The sequence below is a fragment of the Dunckerocampus dactyliophorus genome, chromosome 19, assembly GCF_027744805.1.
Source record: "Dunckerocampus dactyliophorus isolate RoL2022-P2 chromosome 19, RoL_Ddac_1.1, whole genome shotgun sequence".
Classification (NCBI taxonomy): Eukaryota; Metazoa; Chordata; class Actinopteri; order Syngnathiformes; family Syngnathidae; genus Dunckerocampus; species Dunckerocampus dactyliophorus.
This window is the reverse complement of record NC_072837.1, coordinates 11,839,910-11,864,769: the sequence shown is the minus strand read 5'-3', so window position 1 is coordinate 11,864,769 and position 24,860 is coordinate 11,839,910. Positions and strand designations below refer to the sequence as shown.

Sequence of the window (24,860 nt, the reverse complement as noted above, 5' to 3'; positions counted from 1 at the left end):
CTGTGTTCATGGTCTGCAACATATGCCTGCCCATACCATAACCCCACCCCCACCATGTGCCACTCCATCTGCAAAAAGCTAAAAACATCCCAGTTGCGGACATGTCACCCATTGAGCATGTTTGGGATGCTCTGGATCTGCGTGTATGGTATTTGAGGCAAATGGTGGTCATGCCAGATACGGACTGACCTTACAACCTCCTGGTGGAGGAGTAGGAGTGGGTGATACTGCAAATTTACAGAGTAAAGTATACAGATACTTCATCAAATGATTTTGTATGATTATAATCAGAATAAAACACATGCAAACTAAGATTTTTGGAAAGCAACAAATATTTTCATCAACAAAATAAGCCTACCGATGATTTCAATTATATCAATTACATTATATTACATTTTTTAACTAAATAAAGTGAATAGTGCAAAATAACTAAACAAAAGCAAAAACAACAATAGGCTCTCATTCAAATCAAACAAAAAAAACATGATGAAAATAAAATTGAGAACCCGCCCGTCCCGTGTAGGGGGCGGTAATGCATCCAATTGCTGGTTTGCCAACCGTCAATAAATACCAAAAAAGAAGAGGAACAGCTAGCCACTTAATTAATGGACAGTTTGCAGCCGATTAGCAAGAGGAATCAAGAAAAAGCGAAATCCTGCAAATGACAAAATAAAAATGCGGCGACAGGCAACAGGTAGAGATATATCTGAAGGCGTTAAACATAATTGCAACGTGCTTATTTTATAATCAAACATTCATAGTCATTAGTAGCTCGTGTTTAATAGACGGGCGCCATTTTGGATTGCTTGCTGAAAATTGTAAATTCAAAGTAACTTAATTATCCCTCCACAACAATTGTAGACACCCAGGATTCAGTCCAGGATTGTGTTCCCTACCCGTCGCTGCCTGCAGACCACGTACTTTACTCTGGAGCTGTTCTCTTCCCAGGTTAGTATCTGTTAAAAGAAATCTCCATGCGCATTTTGGCTTAGCTGGCTGCATTTATAAAACCTTCTGCCACAATCTGTCCGTGATTGGAGTTTCACACAACCCGGTATACAAATGTATTTTACTACAATCAACAAAAATAATGTAGGTCTGCACGTTGGCTGTCTCAATTCGCGCTCCTCCGTACTTGCACTTAAACTTTCGAGTGCGTAAGTGCGTTCACACAGAACAGCAAAATGTAGTGCGCTTTCTGTACCCGGATGTTGCACTCAGAATGGGCAACATAGTGAGTGCGCAGTGCTGGACACTTGCCACCAGTGTTTTTAAACTTCTCGCTGTTTACACTTCAGAAGAATTTCTCGGGCATTATTGATAAAAACATTCGTTAATTTTGTTATGGAGATATTGAGACTACATGACATTTAGTTTATAAATTTATGTACTGTTAAGCTCTGTGGCACTACTGGATTTTCCCCAAGACTAAGCGATATTATTTTTGGGACTTTAAGAAAGGATAAGGAATTTGGAAATGCCTTTTAAATGAAATAATTATTGGTAAATTTTTCATTCACACATAAGCTATCCTTCCGCACTTTTCACAAAGTACTCATCTGTAAAGTTTGAGGAAAAAAAAATCCTTTTAGAAAACGCCTAGTTTAGAATTTAATTTTCCATTTCTTTTAATAAGAAGCTGAAAATTGCCATATTTTGGGGAAAAATAACATACTTCCTTGATTTGTCGTCTTCTGCATTAAAACATTACCACAGAGCGTGTGTAGTATAGCTTATAATACAGCTTTAAGGAACTAAATGTTATGTTATTGCAACAACACATCATCAGTAGGGTAAAACTAACCTGTCTCACGACGGTCCTTTTTATTGTTAGGTGACTTAGGCCTATGAAACTATGAATGATGTAAGTCTAGTAGTGTTTATATTATAATATTTAAGATAAATGCGTTGTTAGCTGGTGTGGCCTCCACCAAATCTTTTCTAACTTTGGTGTCCAGGTGCTTTTGACCCTCATGGCTGCCCCTTGTTTGTGTTCCCGGTGGATGGGCATGCAAGACTCCCTGAACTCAGCAAGGGAGAGGTGGTGGATTTCATCAAATACTTCCATTGTCTTTACAAGTATGTTGAGGCATTTTATTTTTATTCTGTGAGAATTGCAATATGAGATTACAATAACGTTGTCTTGACAGGAAGCAGCATCATAGGGACACTTTGTTGTCGGTGGTGGCCGACCTTAGCAATGCTTGCCTTTTTACAGCCAACTTCATTGCAGACATTTTGCTTCTGCTCGAGGTATGGTTGGATCTTCTTACTCCTTCACCAAATTTCAATAGGCTTTGAAAACCTTGTGTAAAACTCCAATGTTATTTATTTGGCAAATAAACAGAAACAACTACTTTTATGGATAAAATGAATGCGTTGAATTAGTATTCATGTAAATGATGCAAAACAAGTAGAATGTGAAAGGACATACTTACAGCCACAGTTCTGAGAATATAGTACAGTAATCCCACGCCATGTTGTTTGGAATTTTGCAGGGGTTCACGCTGTCACGCTTTTTCAAAAGTATATTCATTAATAAATTGTGCCTTTTTAATGGTTGAATACGGCCTATCATTAGTCCAAAAATATGCACGTTTAAGCATGTTTTATGTATTTTTTTGCCGAAAGTAAGCAGTTTCAACCATATAAATAGCTAATTGAACTAAAAAAAACAAACAAATAAGGCATTCAGAAGATGCATTCAAAGACTTTGAGTTCATATGTAGTATTCCTGGTGTCAGTAATGTTACAATGGCCACCACAGGAAGTATTATATTGTACTGTATTGTACTTTATTAATCCCACAGCAGGGAAATTCACTTTTTACAGCAGCAAGCAAGATACGCAAGTAAAGAATACATAGTGACATAGTGAATACAACATGGTTCAGGTGGTGCAGGTGTTGTAGAGCCTGACAGCGGTCGGTATGAAGGACCTGCGGAACCTCTCCTTCTTACACCGTGGGTGTGACAGTCTGCTGCGAGCTAATGATAAATGAGGGATTACTGGACATGAATACAGGAGGTCCTCAGTCTATGTATGAGTTTTGTTGAAACAGTGATAAGTTGGAACTTATACTTAATTTCACCTGAATCAACACCGAAGTCACTCACTCTTTTTACAGAACACATGAAGGACATCTAAAATACAGTGATAAAAACATTACAGTAAATACGTCATAAGAATTAATTAAAGGAAATCGTAATTAAAAAAAAAAGTACAATTCCTTTTTATCCCTGTGGTTGTCTTGCACACTGGATGGGGCGTTGCAAAGGAGGGAGAGACAGGCTTATTAGAGTGTAGGAAGTCTCCATAATGTGACCACCATACAATAATCCCTCGTTTATCTCTGTTAATTGGTTCCAGACCTGACCGCGATAAGTGAATTTCCGCGAAGTCGGATTCCTTATTTATAAATTGAATATTTTCGTAGTTGGAGCATAGAAAAGCTTTTTACAACCATCTAAATACACTTTTCAACATTATTAGAGCTCTCTAGACATGAAAGAACATTCCTACGATCACCTTTACACTCCCATTACCCAATATAATAGATATAATCACAAAATAAGCCATTTAAGACTAAGACTAGTGCTCACATGTTTCAGTGCTTTTTCGGACGTGGACGTAAGACAAAAATAAGACCTAATATAGACACACATGTTAGCATTGAGTGAGTTCCTTTTTTCACTTCCGAATTGTGGACAACAGTACGTTCGGCGGTGGCTATTGTCTCATCAAGGTAACATTACTGACACCTAGTGACCAGTGTAGAATACTACATATCATCACAGTGTCTTTGAATGCGTTTTCAGAATGCCTTATACTGTATTTGTATTTTACTTCATTTAGTGATTTTTTTTTTTAATGCATGAAAATGGCGTCATTTAGGCAAAAAATAGGTAGAATTTGCATATTTTGTGACTACCGTAATAGGCTTTATTCAACCTCACGCTTGGATTCCATCCATCCATCCATCCATTTTCTATACCGCTTCTCCTCTTTAGGGTTGCGGGCGTGTGCTGGAGCCTATCCCAGCTAACTTCGGGCGACAGGCGGGGTACACCCTGGACTGGTCGCCAGCCAATCGCAGGGCACATATAGACAACCATTCACACTCACATTCATACCTATGGACAATTTAGAGTCTCCAATTAACCTAACATGCATGTTTTTGGAATGTGGGAGGAAACCGGATTACCCGGCTTGAATGACATAATGAAAGGAAACAAGTTATCTAAAAAGAACAAAAGTGACCTTTTCTGCTGCATCCCTGTAACTAGTTTTTTTTTTTTCTCCCCTTTTTGTACAGTATGAATCATTTAGTGGAGGAAAGTTGTAACACGAAGATTGTTATGGCCATTTTAAGCAGTACAAGTTACAACAGGTGTGGATTTGAAGCACAGTTAAAGGCATTTTGGTATTTATAGTGTATTACAGGAAAAAGTGTTAATGTAACGTTTCATCCACGCTTATAAGCACCACGAGGATAAGCATTCAGAATTACTATGGAAAAATCATTAAGCTTTCTATTTGTTTAGCTTAGGACTGTAACTGTTCGTGCTGATTTTTACACAATTTTCCTTCTCGTCATAGAATGCCAAGAGGACCGTCAACACGGTATATATGGTTCAGCCCAAAAGGAAAGAGGTTGTGAGGTCGCTGCAGAAGATCTTGCTTCCACAGACTCACTGTACTTTTAAGGTGAGACAAGCACACTCCTTTTTTTCCCTAGGAGCCTAATTGCTGCATGTGAATGCTGCTATTATTATTAATCACCATTGTTTAGTATTTATATCAGCATAATTCTTCGCCAGGCTTGAAATTTTAGATGTTATTTTCCACCTGTACTCACAACGTAATTACGTTGTGGCAAAAACTTATCAAATTCAGTCAAGTAATTTGATATATTGGCTTTTCTAAGCAAATATACGCTGTAGGATTGTGAGTTTCCAATAAAGCGTTTCTTTGCTGTGTTGCTGTTAAATGAAGTTGTTCTAATTACCACGGTACCTGGTTGGAAGTGCTGTGCTTTTCAACCTGAATAAGAAGCCGGCCGACATAAAGCCACAGCACCATTCTGTGAAAATCCCATGTACCCGACGGCAACTACTACGTGTTCACCTGGCGTCACTTGGAAAAGTCTCTGTTATTGCCTTACCACTCGGTTAGAGCCACAAGTTTTAAAAGCTTGTGGTTAAAAAAGGATTACTTAACCGGGGTGTCACGAGATTTTGCAGGATTAAAATGTGACAAAAAAGAAAGAAAAACTGTCCTGCGAGAACAGGGCAGCCAGAAGCCGATTAGACTGTGAACTATGACATCTCTACTATGAATGATAATTCAGTAATGTTGAAGTGTTAATGAGCGAGGCATTTTTGGAAACGCACTTTAAGTGCTTTACGCACACTAGAAACCTTGCAATCCAACCTACCTCTGTGTTCCCAGCGTCAGCATTAGGCCTGTCACGACAATCAAATCAGTTAATACGCACAATAAATTAAAAACTAACTTGATATATTGAGATATCAAGGCCGGTGTGTTTGTTTTCCTCCTCTCTCTCTACCAAACAAGCCGGATGCCAAGAGCTTTCAACTGTGCATTTGTCTCAACACCTACAGTAGGTGTTACTGTATGGTTCTCTAGCGGAATGGAGTGAGTGAACCCTCCTCATTAAGTCGCTTCATCCCAGTGGGGAGAGGCGGGGCTGCTAGCTGTGTGTGTCGTGTGCTACACTATCAAATACTCATTGTTCCTGTTGAGTATAAGACACAATCTGATGTCAATTTCAGCCTGTTTGGGCATCGTCATTTTGTGACATGAAAAAGTTTGATAAAGACAATGAAATTAATAACTTGCATTTCATCTGCCATGATTCCGAAGTATATCACCTCATTGTGCACCACACGCCGTTTTAATGTCCAAGCAGATGCTGTTGTAATTCTATAAACTTAAGATTTGTCAAATCAGAACACGTAGATGTTTGTACTTGTCTGCACCCTTAATCACCAAGCAGTTTTACATTTGGCTGAGCACCAACTTTACAAGCACCGACAATCGCTGGTGGAAGTTGGTTACTAATGCTGCAAGTTAGTAGAAGAAATGAAAGCCAGGTGTGACTTGGTACTGTGGCGACTCCAACTCCACTTCATAACACACCTCATACGAAGAAGAAAGCAGTGTTGGCAATTTAACGACGTTGTCGCTATATTTAGCGAGTAAGGGTGTGCGTTAAAAGTGATAGACTGGAAGTGTTTCTTACATCATACATTTGGTCATTAAATACAAGTGGGCAACAAAGGTGATGTATCCACCGCGCAGACCAGCGGGGGAGGAGCTCCACCTCTGATTCTGAAAGCTGCATAAACCCCTCCACAGTGTAACCCAACCAGCGACAGAGCCAAGAAGGCACAGCTTGGACAATCACCTGGCAACACTCTCCTGGTGAAATGTGCATGTGTCCAAAGTATGGCCCAGGTGTCGTCTGTGGAATGTAGCTTATTGCAGAAATAAACACGAAACGCAGCAAAATGTAAAAATGGAGCAAAAAGGCATAATTTAACAGAAAAAGCTAAACTGTTGATACTCGTAGCTAATAAAAAAAAAAAAGATTTGTCTTTTAAATATGCAGTATGTGTAACTTAAAAAAAAAATTATAATTTTTTTTATTTTTTGCAGAAATTATAAATAAGAAAGCTGGACAGCCCTGAGGTATATAAACAAAGACAAATGGTTGAGACAAAAACGGTGAGCTGGCATTGTTAAACTATGAGTTGGAAATATTAATGCTATCACCCCTATTGAAAAGCCAGCATTTCCAGAAATGCTGCAAACGTTTGACAGACAATAAGAATTGCCTGTGAGAAAATACATGTCTCAAACCCAAATTCCGCAACTTTATGGCATGAAAGATATATTAAGGAAATACTGCATTACTATGATATACAGTACATGAACAGCTTTCATTGCGCGTTGCTTCAGTTCTCAAGAATCATCATGGAATGAGTCAGTGACCATTTAAAAATAGTTTTCTAAATTTTCCACCCATTAACTTTGATGACCTTAAACACTGAATAATAACTCAGTGGATTGATATGCTGATACGTCTGGGAGGAATTCTTTTATGCATTGATGTTTCCCGTGCTGCAGGTGCTGGCCACATTTGTAAGACAGGAAATAAAACTTCATGAGTAGAATACTTGTGCCTTAGATGGAGTTTTCTATTGCTTTTCCTTAATAACATATTGCGTAATGAAATAGGTTAGTTCTTTTTGAATAACCCTTTATTATTATTATTATTATTATTATTATTATTATTATTATATACTATCATGAGTAGGCCTGTCATAATAACAAATTTTGGCCTAAAATTGTGCTGCAAAGTCAGCTGGGATAGGCTCCAGCATACCCCTGCAACCCTAATGAGAAGTGGCATAGAAAATGGATGGATCATCATCTAACATTTTTTAAGACCATTTCTTCATGAAATGTTATGAGGTGTAATTCATATTTGAATCACTAGATGGTACTCAAGTATCGTGTACGTGTGTCAGCCACACACTTGACACAGAAGTTGCCTGTATAGACCCTTTTAAGGGGAACTTTGCACTTTGCTTAAAATTAATGTTAAAATTTTACCTCAACTTGTTCTCGTGGACCCAATCTCATGCATGGTCTCGTGTCTGGTGACACCCCCAGTATACAGTAGTTCCCCGTTTAATCGCGGTTCGTGATCCGGCTGTGATTAGTGAATTTCTGCACAGTAGGATTGCTTATTCATAAATGGAATATTTTTGTAGTTAGGACATAGAAAACCTGTTTATGACCTTCTAAATACGGGTTTTAACATTATTAGAGACATCTACACATGAAATAACACCTATAGTCACCTTTACACTCCTATTACTTAATATAGTAGACATAATAAGAGTAAATAAGACATAAGGCTTGTGTGTGTTACTATAATTGTGTTCCCTATGGGACCTGAAAGAGAGGCAGACAGGAAGTGATGTCGAGGGTTCAGAGTTGAGTTTTAGCTTTGCATGGGTGACAGCCGAAAAATGTTTTTGGGGTTTTTTTTGTGCCTGTTGAGATCATTCAAACCTGCAATAAAAACCTGTTGTTCCGGTGATCAAGTCTGGTGTAAACCAAAATGACAGTAACATTACTGACACCTAGTGACCAGTGTAGTTTATCATACATACTGTATATCACATATCATGTCTTTGAACGCTTATATTTTTGTATTTTACTGTAGTCATTTTTATGCTTGACAATGCTTAATTTAGACACAAACACGTAACATTTGCTTAAATATCAGTTTTTTGACTAGTAGCCCATATTCAACCATACATACAATTTCATAATCATAACTTTTTTTTTTTTAATAGGTTGTCCTCTTGAATGAGGAGTGTGATCTTAGTGACTATATTGACAGAAGCCAGCTGCCAACATGGCTGGGAGGCTCCCTTACTTATTGCCATCAGAGCTGGGTTCCTTTCATTAAGGTACGGATTCGAAAAATATAAATTTGAGGAATTCATGTGTGATGTGTAATCTTGTCGAATAACTACAGAATGTGATTTGTGAATTGGATGAAAATCCTTAACAGATGGCATCGCACCCAAGACAGATGAATTTAAATGGCTAATGCAAAACATACTCTCGAGGAAAAAACTAGGACTGACAAATTATTAAAAATTTTAATAAAATTAATCTTCAAGTTAGTCATGATTTAATCACCTTTTGCATTTATGTGTGAAATGTCAATTTTTACGGTATTTTATGCACAAAAAGATAAATGACAGCACACAATTATATATATATATATATATATATATATATATACACACACACACACACACACACACACACACATACATACAGTATTTGTATGCATTAACAGCTCCAAATGAGCTGAACATTTTAACTCGAGCTAAAAGATACCACACGTGTATGAAAATCTATGTGCCTAACACTAGTCTCTTTAGTAGCACATTATTTGATACACTTTTACCGCGTTATTACGAGCCACGAAGAGTTGCATTCAAAGACATCAAGTAATTTAGGATGAATTCACGTTTTAAGTGTAGATTCATTTTGTGGGATTTCCTAGCATACTTAAATGCTTCAAATTGTTGTTCTGCAGTAAGAGTTACATTAGGGAGTGATAAGAATATCCACTTATTGTTTGTCTTTATTTAGACCACACATACACTGGTAATAAAGACGTTATTGTGATGTTCTGAGTGTCCGTGAATGCACATCACGTTTGTCTAGTGCCGATGAGGAAGTGTCGTTCTGAGAACGAAGGGACAACAGACGGGGTTGAGTTGGAGATACATATATGGTTTTGGATTGTGCTGCTGTTGTGTTCAGCTCAGATTAAAGTTAAAAAAGATCGTCAGACTCTGTGTGACTGTGTGGGGACACTACACTATGCTTCAGTCTTGTCATAACAGAGGTGTGGCTTGACTTGATGCGTAAGAGTTAATTACGCTAAAAACGATCATGTAATAAATGAAATAAATTAGTTACCGGCGTTAAGATGCTATTTTTGACAGTCCTGGTAAAAGCAAAACAGCCAAAACATGAAGAAATGCTTGTAATGCTGAGTAGCTGGAAGTGCAGTCGATGAGGCATTGCCTTCCAAGACCACCTGCGAATGGCAAAAACTTTGAAACATTGAGATGCCCATAAAAAGTTTTTTTTGGGGGGGGGGCACACAGCTTTCTCCTCCCCCTCCAAACCTTCCAGGTAGCTTGACGTTCTCCTCCGATTTTGGATCAACATTTGCGATAAAAGTGACAGTTATTAGATTAGATTCAGCTCCAGAACCCTCCCCATCTCTCTTCAATCGCCATTGTTCACTCACCGCACAATCCTGGGTTTAATCTGTAAATATGCCTCACACATTTAAACACCTTTTTAAAGTATAAAATGTATAGCTGCTCATCATTGATGAACGATAATGTAAGGTGATCCATGTACACATGGAATGGGATTCACTATGCCAGTAGAGTAGGTCAACGTAACAATGTAAAAAATAACAATGTCGCTGTTTTTTGGTTAATATGCACATCACATTTATATGTAAATGGAGCATTGTTGGCACTTTTTTTTTCCCCAGAAGGTTTTATAGACAGAATAAGTGTTTACGTGTGCATTCTTAGCTGCGTCTTTTTATCTGTTTTTATATCTTTAGAACGCACAGAAAAGAGAGACGTGTTCATGTTTCGCGTGGGCAGTAGTTTTCCTTTTTAAAGAGTCGTGCATTTCTCAGTTTTGTTGACATCAAAGTGACTTTGGCCCTGTGCTTGTCCCTGCAGGAGATTGACACTTTTGTCCAGGAGTTTATTTCCGTGGTAAAGAGGATGCCATTATGCATTGCTAGCATGCGGGCTCTGTGCAGGTTGCCCTTGCCCACCACCTTCAGAGACCTCCATCAGTTCTGCTCTTTCAATGAAGCCAAATTCCATCAGCTCAGAAGGTCAGTCAATCATTTTTTTTCCCTGATTGAGAGCACAGTCTCCATCTTGATTGCACATTTGTACAGTGGAACCTCGGTTTTTATAGGACTCGGTTTTCAACGAAAAGTATTGCCGCCAAACAGTGCGTCTAACAAACTACTGTAGTCCGTTTATTGTCTATATGCAGTTAAACAGTAATACTGTAATACCCAATGTGACCAGCAGATGTACTCATAACTTCAGTGAGCAATGGATAGTGAACGTTTTATTACTAAAAAGTATGTGTTGTCATAGTTATTGCTAGCATGTTTTTTTTTTGCAAAAAGCAAATGTGTGGTTATGTCAAAATTAGTCAAACTGAACATAGAAAGAGGGGCCACAGCCAAGGTCCTTTCCTCTTTCGGGTTCTCAGCCATTCTTTCATCCCCTTTTTCACAACTACCAAAATACACGTTTCAGTTTTGTTCAAATGGAGGAAAACTGGCAAACGTAGGTTGAAAAGTCCTCTGTCACCCATTGTCCAAATGTCTATGGACAAACTCAGTGTATCTATCTATAAGCAATGTCTATATTTGGTTATGTCTACAACTGCTTATGTCGACATGTCAGCCAATCCGAGGGATGTGGACCTACACGGGTTTCACTATATACCGTGAAATGCTGTTTATATTGCAGAACAATGCTAAATAGCATTGCATTGCAGTTGTTCAATTGCAACTGTCATTTGGTGTTTGTGCACACAGTGACCTGAGGCTGGATGACTTGCTGAGGCACTGTGGAAGGCTGGTGGTGAAACTTCAACATCCAGAGAAGGAGCCGCACTATCACGCCATGGTTGGCACTGCAGTATTCACGCATACCACTCGTGATATGCTACAGAACTTCCAAAGGTGCTGTGAACCTGGAATAACCCACCTAGTCTGTGAAGGGAAACCCCCCCAGTCATAAAAACATCAACTTGGGGCCCTAGATATAAGAGATGTGATTGCAGTTTCTTTGTACAGTTATTCATACCAACTCAAAAACATCAAGAAAATTGTCTGTTTGGTGGTGAAGGTGAAGTTTTCCTGTCCCCTTAGCAGAGAAAGAGCCCCAAAGTAAAACTATCCCAAGCCTTGTGTGAGTCATTGTTATTGTCAAATGTTCAGACGTGTCTCTACATGTCTTCTTGAGCAGGGGGACCTCGGTGGCACTGCAGGATCTCAATCTTCGACAGCAAAGTGTCTGACTAATGCTTTCCTTCTTGCACTGTGCTCTCAACTCTCTTGACATCATTAACCAGCTCCTCCCATGGCCAATTTCATCTATATTCATTCAGCCAAAATAAGTTGAAAGTTTGAAAAATGTACAAATGCAAGAGTCATGTACTGTACATAGCTTGCCAATACAAGCTTAATAATCATGTTGGGTACAGCAAGAAAAACATTTAATTGAAATTTACACAGGCAGCAAAGAGCCTTTGCCAACCAACTAAAGCGCAATGATGTGACGAGTCATCTACGATCTTATGTCTCATACAGGCTAACTGCAGCTGCGGATGTAGTGGACCAGTTGTGGCAGCAGGCCTTTTCTCATCCTCGTCACCTGTTAAAGGTTTTCCAGCTGCGAGAGGAAGCACAGCTGGTGAGTTTGCTAAGGTCAATGCATCACACACAGGTAGTGACGCCTGCAAGATATGCTAGTACAGTCGTCTCTCATTTATCGCGGTTAATTGGTTCCAGACACGATCGTGTTTAGTGAATTTCCACCAAGTAGGATTCAATATTATTAAATAGAGTATTTTCATATTTGGAGCACAGCAAACCTGTCTGACTTTCTAAATAGGTTTTTTAACGTTGGAGCCCTGTAGACATGAAATAACACCTTTACACTTTATGATTATTATTAATATTTATTATTCTTTGTTTACACTATATACTGTATACACTATAATTACACTTCCTAAGAGTCCAGTCAGTTTCTACTCCCCACCCCCTCCACCCCACCTGTATTGTGCAGATCATGGAAAAGATTGAGTGTCTACTGCAAAACACACTCCCGTCATACAAAGTAGAGATTGCCAAGGATGCTGCAATGGCAGGGAAGTTGGTGACTGAATTTAAGACATCTGTTCACGCCCCTGCCATGGTAACTTGAACTCGATTTTATTTTACATTTGCGTGTCCAACATGCAGTACTCTTGAATACATGTCTTTTTTTGTTGATCCAAATCACTTTGCCAAGGATCTTGTGTGCTGTGCTGAAGATGTGATGCAGACACTCGCTGAGATGCTGCCATTGGACAGTGACCGCAGGGAGCCATGGATTCTGGATCTGGAGAGACGCAAGGAAAAGCTCCACTTTTCTGTGCAGTACATTCTACAAACCCTAAGAGCCGTTTCCTGCTACTATCGTCACTACCACAATGTAACGTTACAATTTTTTTAAAGACGTTTACAAAGGTTTATTCTGACTTTTCTCAGTGTACACAATTAGTGATGTGTATGATTTTAATTCATAGGGAGCCTCTAAATGTGTCCTAAACAGCTTTGTGCTTTACTATAACTCATTAAGTCCTTAAGTGACATAGGAAACATTTTGGAGTGGTTGTCATGTGACTATCCCTCGATATGGCGTCCCTGAAATGTCAGTGTCAGGTAAACATATGAAGGGGTTATTGGTTACACTTGAAAAGGTTTTTCCAATACTGTGTGCATGTTTTCCAGAATTGTGGGAATGTGATGCACTACTGTATAACCTCAGATGACCTTTTAATGTTATATTTTTAGGCCCAAAACTGGTACAGTCGTGTTCTTTCTGAGAACATCCTGCAGGAGCTTCTGTCAGACATGGAAGTGGATGAAATGTCCATGCGACGGCAAAGGAACTATGAAACTATACCTGCATGGAAGTGGAAGCTGTCTTTGTTCCTGAAAAAGAACCCCCCTCCACATTTAGAAGCACTACTTCATCTGGCCCATCTGTCTAAAATGGTTCCTGATGATGAGCTTCAGCAGGCAGGCAAGCAGATTTCTCAAAGGTAAGATCAGCAAGTTGGCATTTTTTTTTTTTTTTTTTTTTTTAAGGCAATGAAAATCACCACACAGCAGAAACATGTAGTCAGCCATAAAAGTTATTTATATTGAACCTTTCCTTTGACACACAGATCATCCATGTAGACCGTGTACTGTACATGCACAGAAAAGTGGTATTTATATTGAACATCTTTTTCAAGCGAAATGCCTCCGGGTTTACATAAATTACGTACGCACTGAGTGCTCAGTTGTTGCATTTATTCTAGTTTTGATGAATGGACAGTCTTGATGGTCATCATTCTTTTTTTTTCTTTTTTTTTTTTATTCCTCAGGTGCATGACCCTCAGGGAACTACTGGTTTCTTCCAGCCCTGTGAGTGTTGGCCACCTACGACTGGCACTGAAATGGCAATACGAGTTATTGCAGCACCGACATGTCCGAAAGTTCTCCGAAAGCCAAACGACAAACATCACAAGTGAGCATGTCCAGGATGTTAATTACCATCAAGTTAAGGAGACTGACGTCTTGAGAGCATCTCCTCCCACTGCATTTTCTCGAATAGTGTCGGCAGAGAGTAACCACGGCTCATTTGATTCTGGTTCTGTTGGAGCTGAGATCAATAAGCATACTTGCAGAGGGAGGGAGGGATTAGGTCTTTTCGATTCATTTTGCTCCAGAAATTCTGCTGCTTTAAGCTGGTTGGAAACCCACAAAACAGACCAAGCACACAAAAAGGACTTCAACTCTGTGGGAAACTCCAAGATGGCCGGTATCCAAATCCACCCTAAAACAATGGAGGCCCACAACTTTGAACTAAAAGTGAATCACACAGCTGCTTTGTCCAACAATCTGTACCTGAACTTGGCTGGAGATGATGTGGAAGATTCCGTCTCTATCCCGAAGAACAGCAAGAGAGAGTTTAGTAGTCCCTCAGACCCTGGGATTACGAGCAAGCAGTCAAACATGTGCAGAGACCAGCCTACACAGACAGAGATATTAAGCAGTACACAGCCGAAAAGGACACAACCTTGCAATTGGAATGTTGGTTCACAAGTCAGTTTAGGGGATCCTCAACTCAGTCCTATTTGCAAAGTTCTTTCCAGCACCATTACAGATGGAAGAGATCAGTCCTTCTGCACCATGGAAGGAATCCAGACTCTTCTCTGGGATTCTTATGACCTACATCAGGGATCCATCAATAGGTAAATGTGTCATAGTTTAGATATTAGACTCGCTCATTGTTTGTTTTTTTTGCTGCAGAGTGTACTTATACTGTGTAACAGTTAATTGGACCAACTCCAGTCCTGGTCGACGGTGTTCTTATTACTAAAAAGTGACAACATGTACATGGTCGACTGCTTTCATCAATATAATTTTGAGACACAAAGGGGTTATTTCTATGAAAGGTCAGTCTATGTTGACTTATATGGTAGTATTTTTATTTTATTTTTTCGCTTAAAATCTATTGAACTTTTTTTTTTTTTTTGTCAAGTACAACACAAGAAAAACAAGTTCCAACATGGGAGCTTTTTCCTCAATAGCATATTGGTTGTTCCATTTCTGTTTTGTCGCTGATTAGATGTAAATATTGTCCATTTTTTCAGTTTTTCCTTGAATTGGGCCTCCTGTAGATGTAAGCGGTGCGTCAGCCTTTCCATCTCGCAGATTTCCTCGACTATCGCAGTCGATTGCTCCTGTGTAGGGGCCTCCTCCTTTCCCCGTTTCCTCGTTATAGCCTTTTTGCCCGCTACCAAATATGTCCTTCACACCTACATTCTCTTCATATAGATTTCCCAAATATATAATCGTGCAAGGCAAAGGGATCGGATATCCAAATACTTCCATTAACACCATTCAATATCTCATCGCATTTCCAAAAGAGATGTTAATGATCTGCATTCACCATTCCACACCCTTCTACCCAGCATTATTTAATGTAATTGCTTGCCCTTGACAAAAAAACCTATGATATTCTTCCTGGAGAACTCCCACCAGGTCTACGAACTGGTGGATGTATAATGCGTTTTCAGCATGTTTAGCCAATCTTGCTCTGTGATTTTGATTTAAAGTTCCGCATTCCATTTCTCTTTTATATACAGTACTTTGTGCCTATTAGATCTCAGTGTATTACATAGTTCCATGAGTGAGGGAAGGTTGGAGCGTGAGGTCAACAAGCGGATTGGCGCAGCGTCTGCAGTAATGCAGTCGCTGTACCAGATCGACATGTTGAATTGAGAGCTGAGCCGGAAGGCAAAGCACTCAATTTACTGGTCGATCTATGTTCCCTACCTCACCTATGGTCATGAGCTTTGCGTTGTGACCAAAAGAACAAGACTGCGAATACCAGTGGCTGAAATTAGTTTCTTCCGTAGGGTGGCTGGACTCTCCTTAAAAGATGGGGTGAGGCGCTCAGTCATCAGGGAGGGGCTCGGAGTAGAGCCGCTGCTCCTTCACGAGAGGAGCTAGTTGAGGTGGCTCGGGCATCTAGTCTGGATGCCTCGCGGACGCTTCCCTGGTGAGGTGGTCCGGGAATGCCCCAGGGCAGACCTAGGACACGCGGGAGGGATTATGTCTCACAGCTGGCCTGGGAGCTCAACCTGGTGTCCTCCAGGTTGAGCTGGAAGAGGTGGCCTGGGACCGGGAAGTCTGGACTTTCCCTACCGAGATGCCCCCAGACCCGGATAAGCATAAGAAAATGGAATGCATTATCGTCTACTAAAGCAGATTTGTGGTTATGTCTTAGATTTAATTTTCTCTTATGTCTATTCTATTGGGTTATACCAATGTAAAGGTGACGGTAGGGCTGTTATTTTATGTTTAAAAGGCTCTAATGAATTTTAAATGTATTTAGATCATAACCAGGTTTTTTATGCTGTAACTTCTAGAAGATTTCATTTAAAAAATAAGGAATCCTACTGCAGAAAAGTACTTATCATGGCCCATTGTTGTGCATTGCAGTTGGTCACATGACAAACTTTTGTTTTCCTAGTGGGATTGATGTCTCCATAAAGGACTGTCGTATGAAAGAGCATAAAGGATTAGAGCTGGAGAAGACGGACCAACCTCCTGAAATATTGGAAGTAAGAGATTGATTTGACTCAGGAGGAAGTATTTCCTTCAGTTGGGACCGCAACCACTGTCTATAACTACATGCATTATGTGTTAGTTACATTATGTGGACAAAAGCACTTGACCATGTAGTCGTGGCACAGGTATTGATTTTCACAAAGTTTGCTGCTTCAGTGTTTTTAAGATAGTTTTGTCAAATGTTACTATGTTGTTCCCCAAGCAACTGAGTTATCACTTTTGCCTTTAGAAAAGGCATTGTTCATCACTAAACTGTTCTTGCTTTTGGTACCGTCCTCTATTCATGGCTGTCTTTTTGGGTAAAATTGTGAGTGAGCCCACTCCCTTGGCTGAGAAACAACCTCACACATGAATGATTTCAGGATGCTGTACCGATGGCATGACACAGGACTGATGGTAGCGCTCACCTTTTGTTTTTTCTGGATGACCTTAACAATCAAACAGGATTCATAAGGGAAAATGTTTCTATCCCAGTCTTCAGGAGCCCAATCACTGTCTCTGTTGCAGAATACCAGTCGGTCCCTGATGTTTATCTTGGAGAAGTGGCTTCTTTGCACCCTTCTTATCAGACTGTCTTTCAAACGTCTTCGCTTCACTGTGCGAGCAGATGCACTCAAACATGCCTGCTACCATTCCTGAATAAGCGCTGCACTTGTGGTGGCCCGATCCCGCAGCTAAATCAAATTTCGGAGACAGTCCAGATGCTTGCAGGGCTTTCTTGCGTGAAGCCTTCTTTACACCAATTGAACCTCTCTCCTTGGAAGTTCTTAATGATCCGATAAATGGCAATCTTACTAGCAGCATTATACTTGCCTATGAAGCCATGGTTCATAGGCAATGGTTAACAGAGGAAAAACGAAGATTTCAAGCACCACCACCCTGTTTAAAGTTTCCAGTCTTTTATTCTCACTCAATCAGGGTGATGGTCATCTCCAGTCTTTGTCCTTGTGAACTTTCTCACTTATGCTAACCACAGAATCGCCAACATGTCAGCGGGTCCTTTTTTTGACAGGGCTGAAATGCAGAGGAAATGTTTTTTGGGGATTAAGTTCATTTTCATGACAGAGGGACTTTGCAATTCACTGCCATTCATCATAACATTCTGGAGTACACTAGGTCCCCAACTTACGAACACCCGACTAGTGAACATTCGCGGATACGAACACAAGCTGACTGGTCTATATTTTATTTTATTTTGCCTTGTAGTCGCTCAAACAGTATTTATACTGCTACTGTACATGCTTGACCAGTAGAGGACACTGTGACACTGCTAATGGGACCAACAGAGGCAGCGTTAGAGCTAATGGGACCAACAGAGGAAGAGTTAGATGCTGGGGAGATACAGCGTAAAGCTAAATTATACAACCTGGACAGAGCGTGTGATTAAAGTTTATGAAGAGTTAATAGGCCTGCTTAATTCTACACCACCCACAGAACACTACCTCTTTTAGAAGAGTCTAACGACGATGACGACTTGTCCTTTTTTTCAATATCTCCTCCTCCACCACGACGATGTATGCTCGGCTACTCCTCTTCAAAGGTAAATAACATTTATCATTACGTATTATTATATCATTGTTTTTTTTTTCATTAATTATCCTCGTTTAATATTACTACTGCATCCAAACTCATATTTACATACTGTACATACACACATACTGTATATGTATACACGTACATTTAGTACCTATATCATTGGTAATATTACCTTTTCCCCTACTTAAGAACAATTCAACATAAGAACGATCATCTGGAACCAATTGTGTTCGTAAATTGGGGACCTAGTGTATATGCAAATTTCCATCATAAAAACCAAGGCAGCAGACTGTCAAAATGTGTCATTTTCAAAACTTTTGGCCATGACTGACATGATGGGTACATTTTAGTAATAAGAACGTGGTGGACAAGGACTGAGTTGGCCCATTTAGACGTGTTGTCGACTTAAACGGGTTACATTGTACGTTTTAGTACCGCTGATGCCCACGTACTCCAGGACCAAATTACTACTGACCTTCAGCGTCTTTGACAGCTTCCCTCTGTTTAAAAGCATCCAATTCCGAATCCTCATTATCACCTCCACTCACACAATCAACAAGGCACTCACTTGATCAAACTGGTAGATTGAGGGGAGAAAAAAACCCTCAGACTTCAGACAAAACATGATTTATTTTATTTTATTTTAAAGGGTTACATTTACACGATTCGTCCATAATCTATTCTAATGTTGCACTGTTGAAGCTGAATTCATGGTAATTTAGCACAGTTGCATTTCTTTTTCATCTCTAGTTTATTCTGCTCAATACAGTTCCTCACGATGCCAGTATTCCCATCTTTTCATGCATGCTTTACAGGAGGAAGACGAGGTTCTTGCCCTGATCATGCTGGAAGACAGGCCAGTGTGGGACAATGAAATGCACTTTTGTTTGGTAAGTTATTGATGGAGTAAGCAGGTACGTTGAGGTCATCATATCTGAAAAGGGATGTTTTAATAAATGTTTTTTTTTTTGTGAACTCATAGAGCATATGGGGTTCTCATACTAAGGACTGCACAGTTGATGTCCAGCATTGGGCAAGGGAAAGTAATTATTGTGTTAGTTTTTTTGATAAAGCTTCAAATATATAAGAGTTGGGATTCCGTTATGTTGCATGAGGTTAAGGCTGACTGCTGAGCTCTAGCAAATCGCCAGTGTTTTCCAGACAGTGAGTGACGACAACTCTTGTTGACTAGCTGTTTAGCTTCCTGTGTAATAGTATTAGTGAACAGTGGCGACTAAAGCAACATCCAGATGGTTGATCTACATATCAGTGCATAATGTGCACCATTTTACTGTTAACTGCAAAGGCATTTGAAATAGTAATCAGATTACCTGTAATAGTAATAAATAGCAATTAATTCATAACTGTTACTGCGTTACAGACGCCAATAGTAAATCAGTTTTCATGGATTGATGTCATAAATTGCCAGTATTAGTCAAACTGAAGTCAAAATCATCAACACTGGTAAATACATTTTTAAAAATTGTTCTTGGTGCCTCCAGTTTTAGACTTGTTTCTCGTCACTGTACCTTAAAGACACCGAATAAGAATAACCTTTAATTTTTAGTGGCTGTAGTTTCAGATGATGCATGTTCCTGGATAAGCAATAATGTGTACTAGGGTTGTAAAAATATACCTTAATCACAGTTCCTTGGTTTTAATGTCATGTTTTGGTTCATTTTCAGTACATTACCTAAGGGACCAAAATCTAAAACCAAAAACTGCTTTGCTTTTGTGCAAACAGATATGTTTTTTTTATTAAAGTTTGTTATGTAGCGCAGTGTTAGTAGTTTCCGCTTGTAGCCCCTTCCCCTATCTCTACTGAACACTGCTTCTTATCCACAGACCTGCTCAACATGTACGCATTTTTTATACAGCACACATTTTCACCCTTTTAACTCATTTAAAAAAATAAAAAATCTGTAAAAATCGTCTAAAATGGGCGGTACCTCAAGGGGTTGTCTTTACACATTTTGTTACATTTTGCCGGGTTCAGTCTCTATAAGATGATCCCGAACCGATGGAATTGGAATTGGAATCACTGTGTAACCAGTCCCAGCACACAACAACTGTGCATTCAAGGACTGCCAAACGAAGTGCGAAATTTCGAAAGTTCACGAAAATGCATCAATGAAGTATAAAGATTTTTTTTGTTTGTTAAGCAGTGGTACAGAATAGCTTGTGCAAGGATCCACTGTAATACCCTCCTTTTTAGGTTATTTCATTGTTTTCTGTTCTTTTCTTAAAGATGTCATCCACTCACTTGGTTGAAGATGCTTTTCTTGGTCTTGAAGACTGTGTGGACCATGCAGAACTCCTGAACTTGAGCAGCTCCAGATTATCTGCTTCAGAAGTTGATTCTAAAGCATCCATAGGCGGGCGTTTTACTGAAACCACAGTGGTAGCAGAAGGAACCTTTTACAGGCCCAACCTGATGACAGAGTCGAGGGTGGTCCAAGTCACACAGGACCTGATCATGCAAGACAAGGTAAACGTTCATGAAACTGGATTCTGCAACGAAAAACAGAGGAGAACCAGAGAGGATTTCTGGAAACGAGAAGCAGAGAACAACTTTGACATGAGTTTGGACCCAGAATGTAAAGAGAAGATCAAGAGAAGAACTCTTAAAAGTCATTGGAGGGTAACTGATTCAAATCAAGCAGTGTGTGACAAGCTGTCAGCAGGTCTTTGCCACAGATCCTGGAGATCACATTCTGCAGCAGTGCTGGAAGATGTTGGTAAGACTGAAATTGCTCAAACTGATTCAAGTATGGAAGGGAAGACTGGGATGCAAGATATGGATCAACGTTCAAAATGTGAAAGTCCTTACTGCCGTCAGCCATCTACAAATATGATGGTCTATCCTATGGTCTGTGTTTCTGCTGAGAATGATGCTATAGATCAACAACAATGTTTCTTAATGCTTCGAACAAGATCAGATTGTGCATTTGACCCAGGCGGAGCCTCTCATCTTCATGTGCCCCAGTCATGGAGAGCCAATCTCAGCAAACATGACACTCATTCTTTTGAGATGATCAGTTCACCTCAATCCGCAGTGGCCAAGCATCTCTTGCCGCTACAAAGAAACTCTTTTTTGTCCGTGTCTGAAGAAAATCCTGGCCATGCTCTCCGAGAGAACGGAAAAGTGTGGTTAGATTGCAGCAACTCCTCTGACATGAGCCATAAAGAAGATGCCGTGTTAGTGGTACCTTTGCAGGTACGTAGATGAAGAAACACACATTGATTTTGGTGTATAGGGATGGTTTGATAACACTTCCATGTGCAATATGGCAACATTGTCATCTTTAATTTAAAAAAAAAAAAAGCCAGTTGAAATCCTGTTGAAACTGTGCAACATATATTGAGTGCTAGGCGAATTGACTCAGCTGTGTTCCAGTTGGGCATTTATGTGATAGTTTGGGCTTTTGGATCCGAGGGGTTATATATACAGTCGTACCTCGCCACATGGTGCTTTGAATTTCACAGCTTTGCTCATCCCGGATTTTTAAAATATGTATTAACTAATCATGCGGCTTCTTGGCTAAATGCAGCCTATTAGTCTATGCATATTTAAACAAATTTTACATAGTTTTGGCAAGCAAATATTTTTCAGCTTTTCAAGCATAAAATGGCTAAATGAAGTCAATTACAAATACAGTAATCCCTCCTTTTATCGCGGTTAATTGATTCTAGACCAGACCGCGATAAATGAATTTCCGTAAAGTAGGATTCCTTATTTATAAATGAAATATTTTGGTAGTTGGAGAATAGAAAACCTGTTTGCGGCCTTCTACATCCGATTTTTAATATTAGAGCCATCTAGACATGAAATAACACCCCAGTAGTCACCTTTACGCTCATATTAGCCAGAGTATGGCATTCGAACCAAGGTGTTCCCAGGCCAGCTGTGAGACATAATCCCTCCAGCGTGTCCTAGGTCTACCTCGGGGCCTAGGCATGCGCAGAACACCTCACCAGGGAAGCATCCGGGAGGCATGCCTGACTACATGCCTGAGCCACCTCAACTGGCTCCTCTCAATGTGAAGAAGCAGCAGCTCTACTCTGAGCCCCTCCCTGATGACTGAGCTCCTCACCCTATCTGTTAGGGTGAGTCCAGCCACCCTACAGAGGAAACTAATTTCAGCCGCAATCTCGTTCTTTCGGTCATGACCCAAACCTCATGACCATAGGTGAGGGTGGGAACATAGATCGACCCGTGCTAACATGTGAGTCTGTATTATGTCTTATATGGTCTACTGATCCTGTGTATTGTATCAGACCATCCCTGTTATGTACCAGAGTAGCACAGGAATTTACGTGTTATGTCTGCTTTTTAGATATGGCCTAACACATTCTGGAACATGTGTGTTGATGTTGAGCATCAGCCAGTCCTGCTGACTCTGGTTGGGCGTTTCAACGTTTGTTACACGGCCGTGCAGGCAGTACTCACTCTTGAATTACAAAGACACCATGGTAATTTGGGCATTTGTGGTCTGCAAATACATTATGTGTAGTGCTGTCATAATTGATGTTTTCATTTAAGGTTTTCCTACAATTGAGGGGTATGTTCTCCCTCATGCAGTCCACCACTTCCATACGTCTCATGTAACTGTCACAGTGCGTCTTAAAAAGGTATGTGGGATTTTTTTGATGCAGGTAAATTGTTTGCTTATGCATTTATAGGTACATTTGTCTTGCTGCTTGTACTTGGTGTGCAATAGAATGAGTAGTTTGACGTGGAAGAAAATTAAATTACCAAATCTATTAAATTGTGTTGATCTATTGATTTACAACACAAACACAACATCTGAAAGAAAGAGGATGGTTGCATGTGCACTTCTGCACAAATGGAAACAGAGAGGAACATGGAGAGAACCTGTTGCGCGGCTCTCAAAAGTCATGTCCTGGCTCAGCGGGGGTTGCCCTACTGCTGGATTATCCCTGTGACCACAGAGCAGTTCAGGTAATGCACGACCCGAAATTGTGTGTGTGCGCGCCCCCGCCCTCCCCCACAAAGACAAAGCGACTATGACAAGAGTTGTCACTCTTTTCAAGCCGTTGTTCTATGAACAGCCTAGTATACATAATTGGAGATGAGACGTAGTATACTGTATATTCAGACATGTCAGCATTGGGCTATTGTCTAATGATTAGACTATTGTCTAATGGTTGATTAGACTCTAATCAATGTAGCATTACTGACACCGACTGACCAGTGTAGAATACTACATATCACAACATCTTTGAATGAATCTTCTGAATGCCTAATATTTTTATTTTACTTCATTTACCCATTTTTATGTGTAAATAAGTAATTTAGGCCAAAAAAATATGTAAAATGCTCTTGAATATGCATATTTCAACCAAACTGGGATTGTTTTTTAAATATATTTTGGGAAAAAAACATGAGTGATGCCCCAAAAATGGAAGCACAAAGGGGCAAGGGACGACTGTACAGTATAACAGTTCTGTCATTCCACTTATTGCCACTCTTTGGTGGTTTATCAGTCAGCTATTGTCATTCTTGCCTTTCTAAACCATACTGTGCTCAGGTAAAGTGTACTGCTTGTTGCCACATCAAATTTTGTTTACTTTTTTGTGTTTTGCTGCTGTGAAGGTAGGGACACCGTGCCTCTGGTCTCCATAACTCTGAGGCATCTTGGAGAAATGGTGTGGAAACTAGACTGCCTCATCTCTGCAAAGATCAGTCAGGAAGAATGTTCGAAACAAACTCTCTGCAGGAAATGTTTCTAAGAGACTACCTTTTTATGTTTTTGGGGGATGGGGGGGGGGGTTGTTTTTGGGGGTTTTTTACTTCTGGAAGTTCAGTACCATGCACATTTTTTTTTCTTTCTTTTTTGAATTTTTGTTTGTCCTTTAGTGTGAATCTTCACTTCAGAACTGTGTCCCTACAGTTCTTGTTTGTGTTATCCTAAACTTCAGTTAAAGCTGGTCTTTAATTGCTTAATAAGAATAAGTTGAGTGTACAAGTAACTCGACACAAAATGTTTTTCATGTCAAATTGTTATATTTATCCAATTTTAAGTGAAGTTATTTCAAGGTGAACATTGCAGCTGTTTTTGGCTCGGTGGTTGATAAAATGACTTGCAACATGCCTCAAAACGTAAGGAGTTGTTTTTGTTTTTGCAGTCACCGCTTCTGGCATCGCTTGTGTCAAATTCAGAAACAGTTTGAAGTCTTCCCATTGGTCAATCTATTGACTTTTATTGAAGATGGTTTGAAGAAACGTGAAAAAGGTGGAATATGGGCCTGTGTGCCGCTTTCATTCAACAAAATGTACAAGCGGCATGAAGTTTGTATTTTCTGTGTCGGTTTTTCTGTTTGAGTGCAGTTGCTGTGCCTCTTTTTGCTTAAGAATTTGGATTTGATGCTATAACATTGAGCAGTGCCAAAACTACAGCACGTTTCTCACCGTCTCTTTTGTCAACCTTGTTTTTGAAAGTGTTTATTGTGTGCTGTGCTGTGCTTTCTGCTAATCTGGATTTGTATTTTCACGCTTTCTACGGGGTTGTCATGTGATTTAAAATGTCAGTTGACAAGCGGGAAGTTTTTAAACTGTTTCATTGACATTTTTAGTGGTACGTGGTTGTCATGTGACCATCAACTCAGTGATTGAGCTGTATATGTGAAACTTCACCATTCTTGACTGACTGCAGCGCCTTGTCAACTGAAACTATTTGTGTGCTGTTTGTACAATAAATATTTAGTCCACTTTATTCAAGCCTCTTTG

The 24,860-nt window shown here is 39.8% G+C and overlaps 1 protein-coding gene across 5 annotated transcripts; it reads left to right on the top strand.

Annotated features, from left to right (window-relative positions):
• Nucleotides 1–572: 572 nt before the first annotated feature.
• On the top strand, nt 573–23,884 carry si:ch211-241j12.4 (uncharacterized). 5 transcript variants are annotated; one of them, XM_054762733.1, is made up of 20 exons: nt 573–694; nt 862–948; nt 1,959–2,079; nt 2,151–2,253; nt 4,600–4,707; nt 8,394–8,510; nt 10,332–10,492; nt 11,216–11,362; nt 11,993–12,095; nt 12,471–12,599; nt 12,696–12,878; nt 13,241–13,491; nt 13,819–14,688; nt 16,476–16,566; nt 18,925–18,999; nt 20,358–21,326; nt 22,447–22,582; nt 22,653–22,741; nt 22,924–23,072; nt 23,727–23,872. In XM_054762733.1, the coding sequence occupies exons 1-20, from the start codon at nt 676–678 to the stop codon at nt 23,728–23,730; spliced, it is 3,912 nt and encodes a 1,303-aa protein (XP_054618708.1). In that variant the 5' UTR covers nt 573–675; the 3' UTR covers nt 23,731–23,872. The 5 variants fall into 5 exon arrangements, with proteins under 5 accessions (XP_054618708.1, XP_054618710.1, XP_054618709.1 ...); XM_054762735.1 differs by lacking the exon at nt 22,924–23,072 and having other exon boundaries at nt 23,727–23,884; XM_054762734.1 differs by lacking the exon at nt 8,394–8,510.
• Nucleotides 23,885–24,860: the final 976 nt, after the last annotated feature.

What these genes read in the sequence shown, in the direction of transcription:
- si:ch211-241j12.4 (XM_054762733.1), top strand. An exon ending in GCTGGGTTCCTTTCATTAAG is followed by an intron (nt 8,511 to 10,331) that starts GTACGGATTCGA and finishes TTGTCCCTGCAG; the next exon opens with GAGATTGACACTTTTGTCCA. An exon ending in ATGCTACAGAACTTCCAAAG is followed by an intron (nt 11,363 to 11,992) that starts GTGCTGTGAACC and finishes TGTCTCATACAG; the next exon opens with GCTAACTGCAGCTGCGGATG.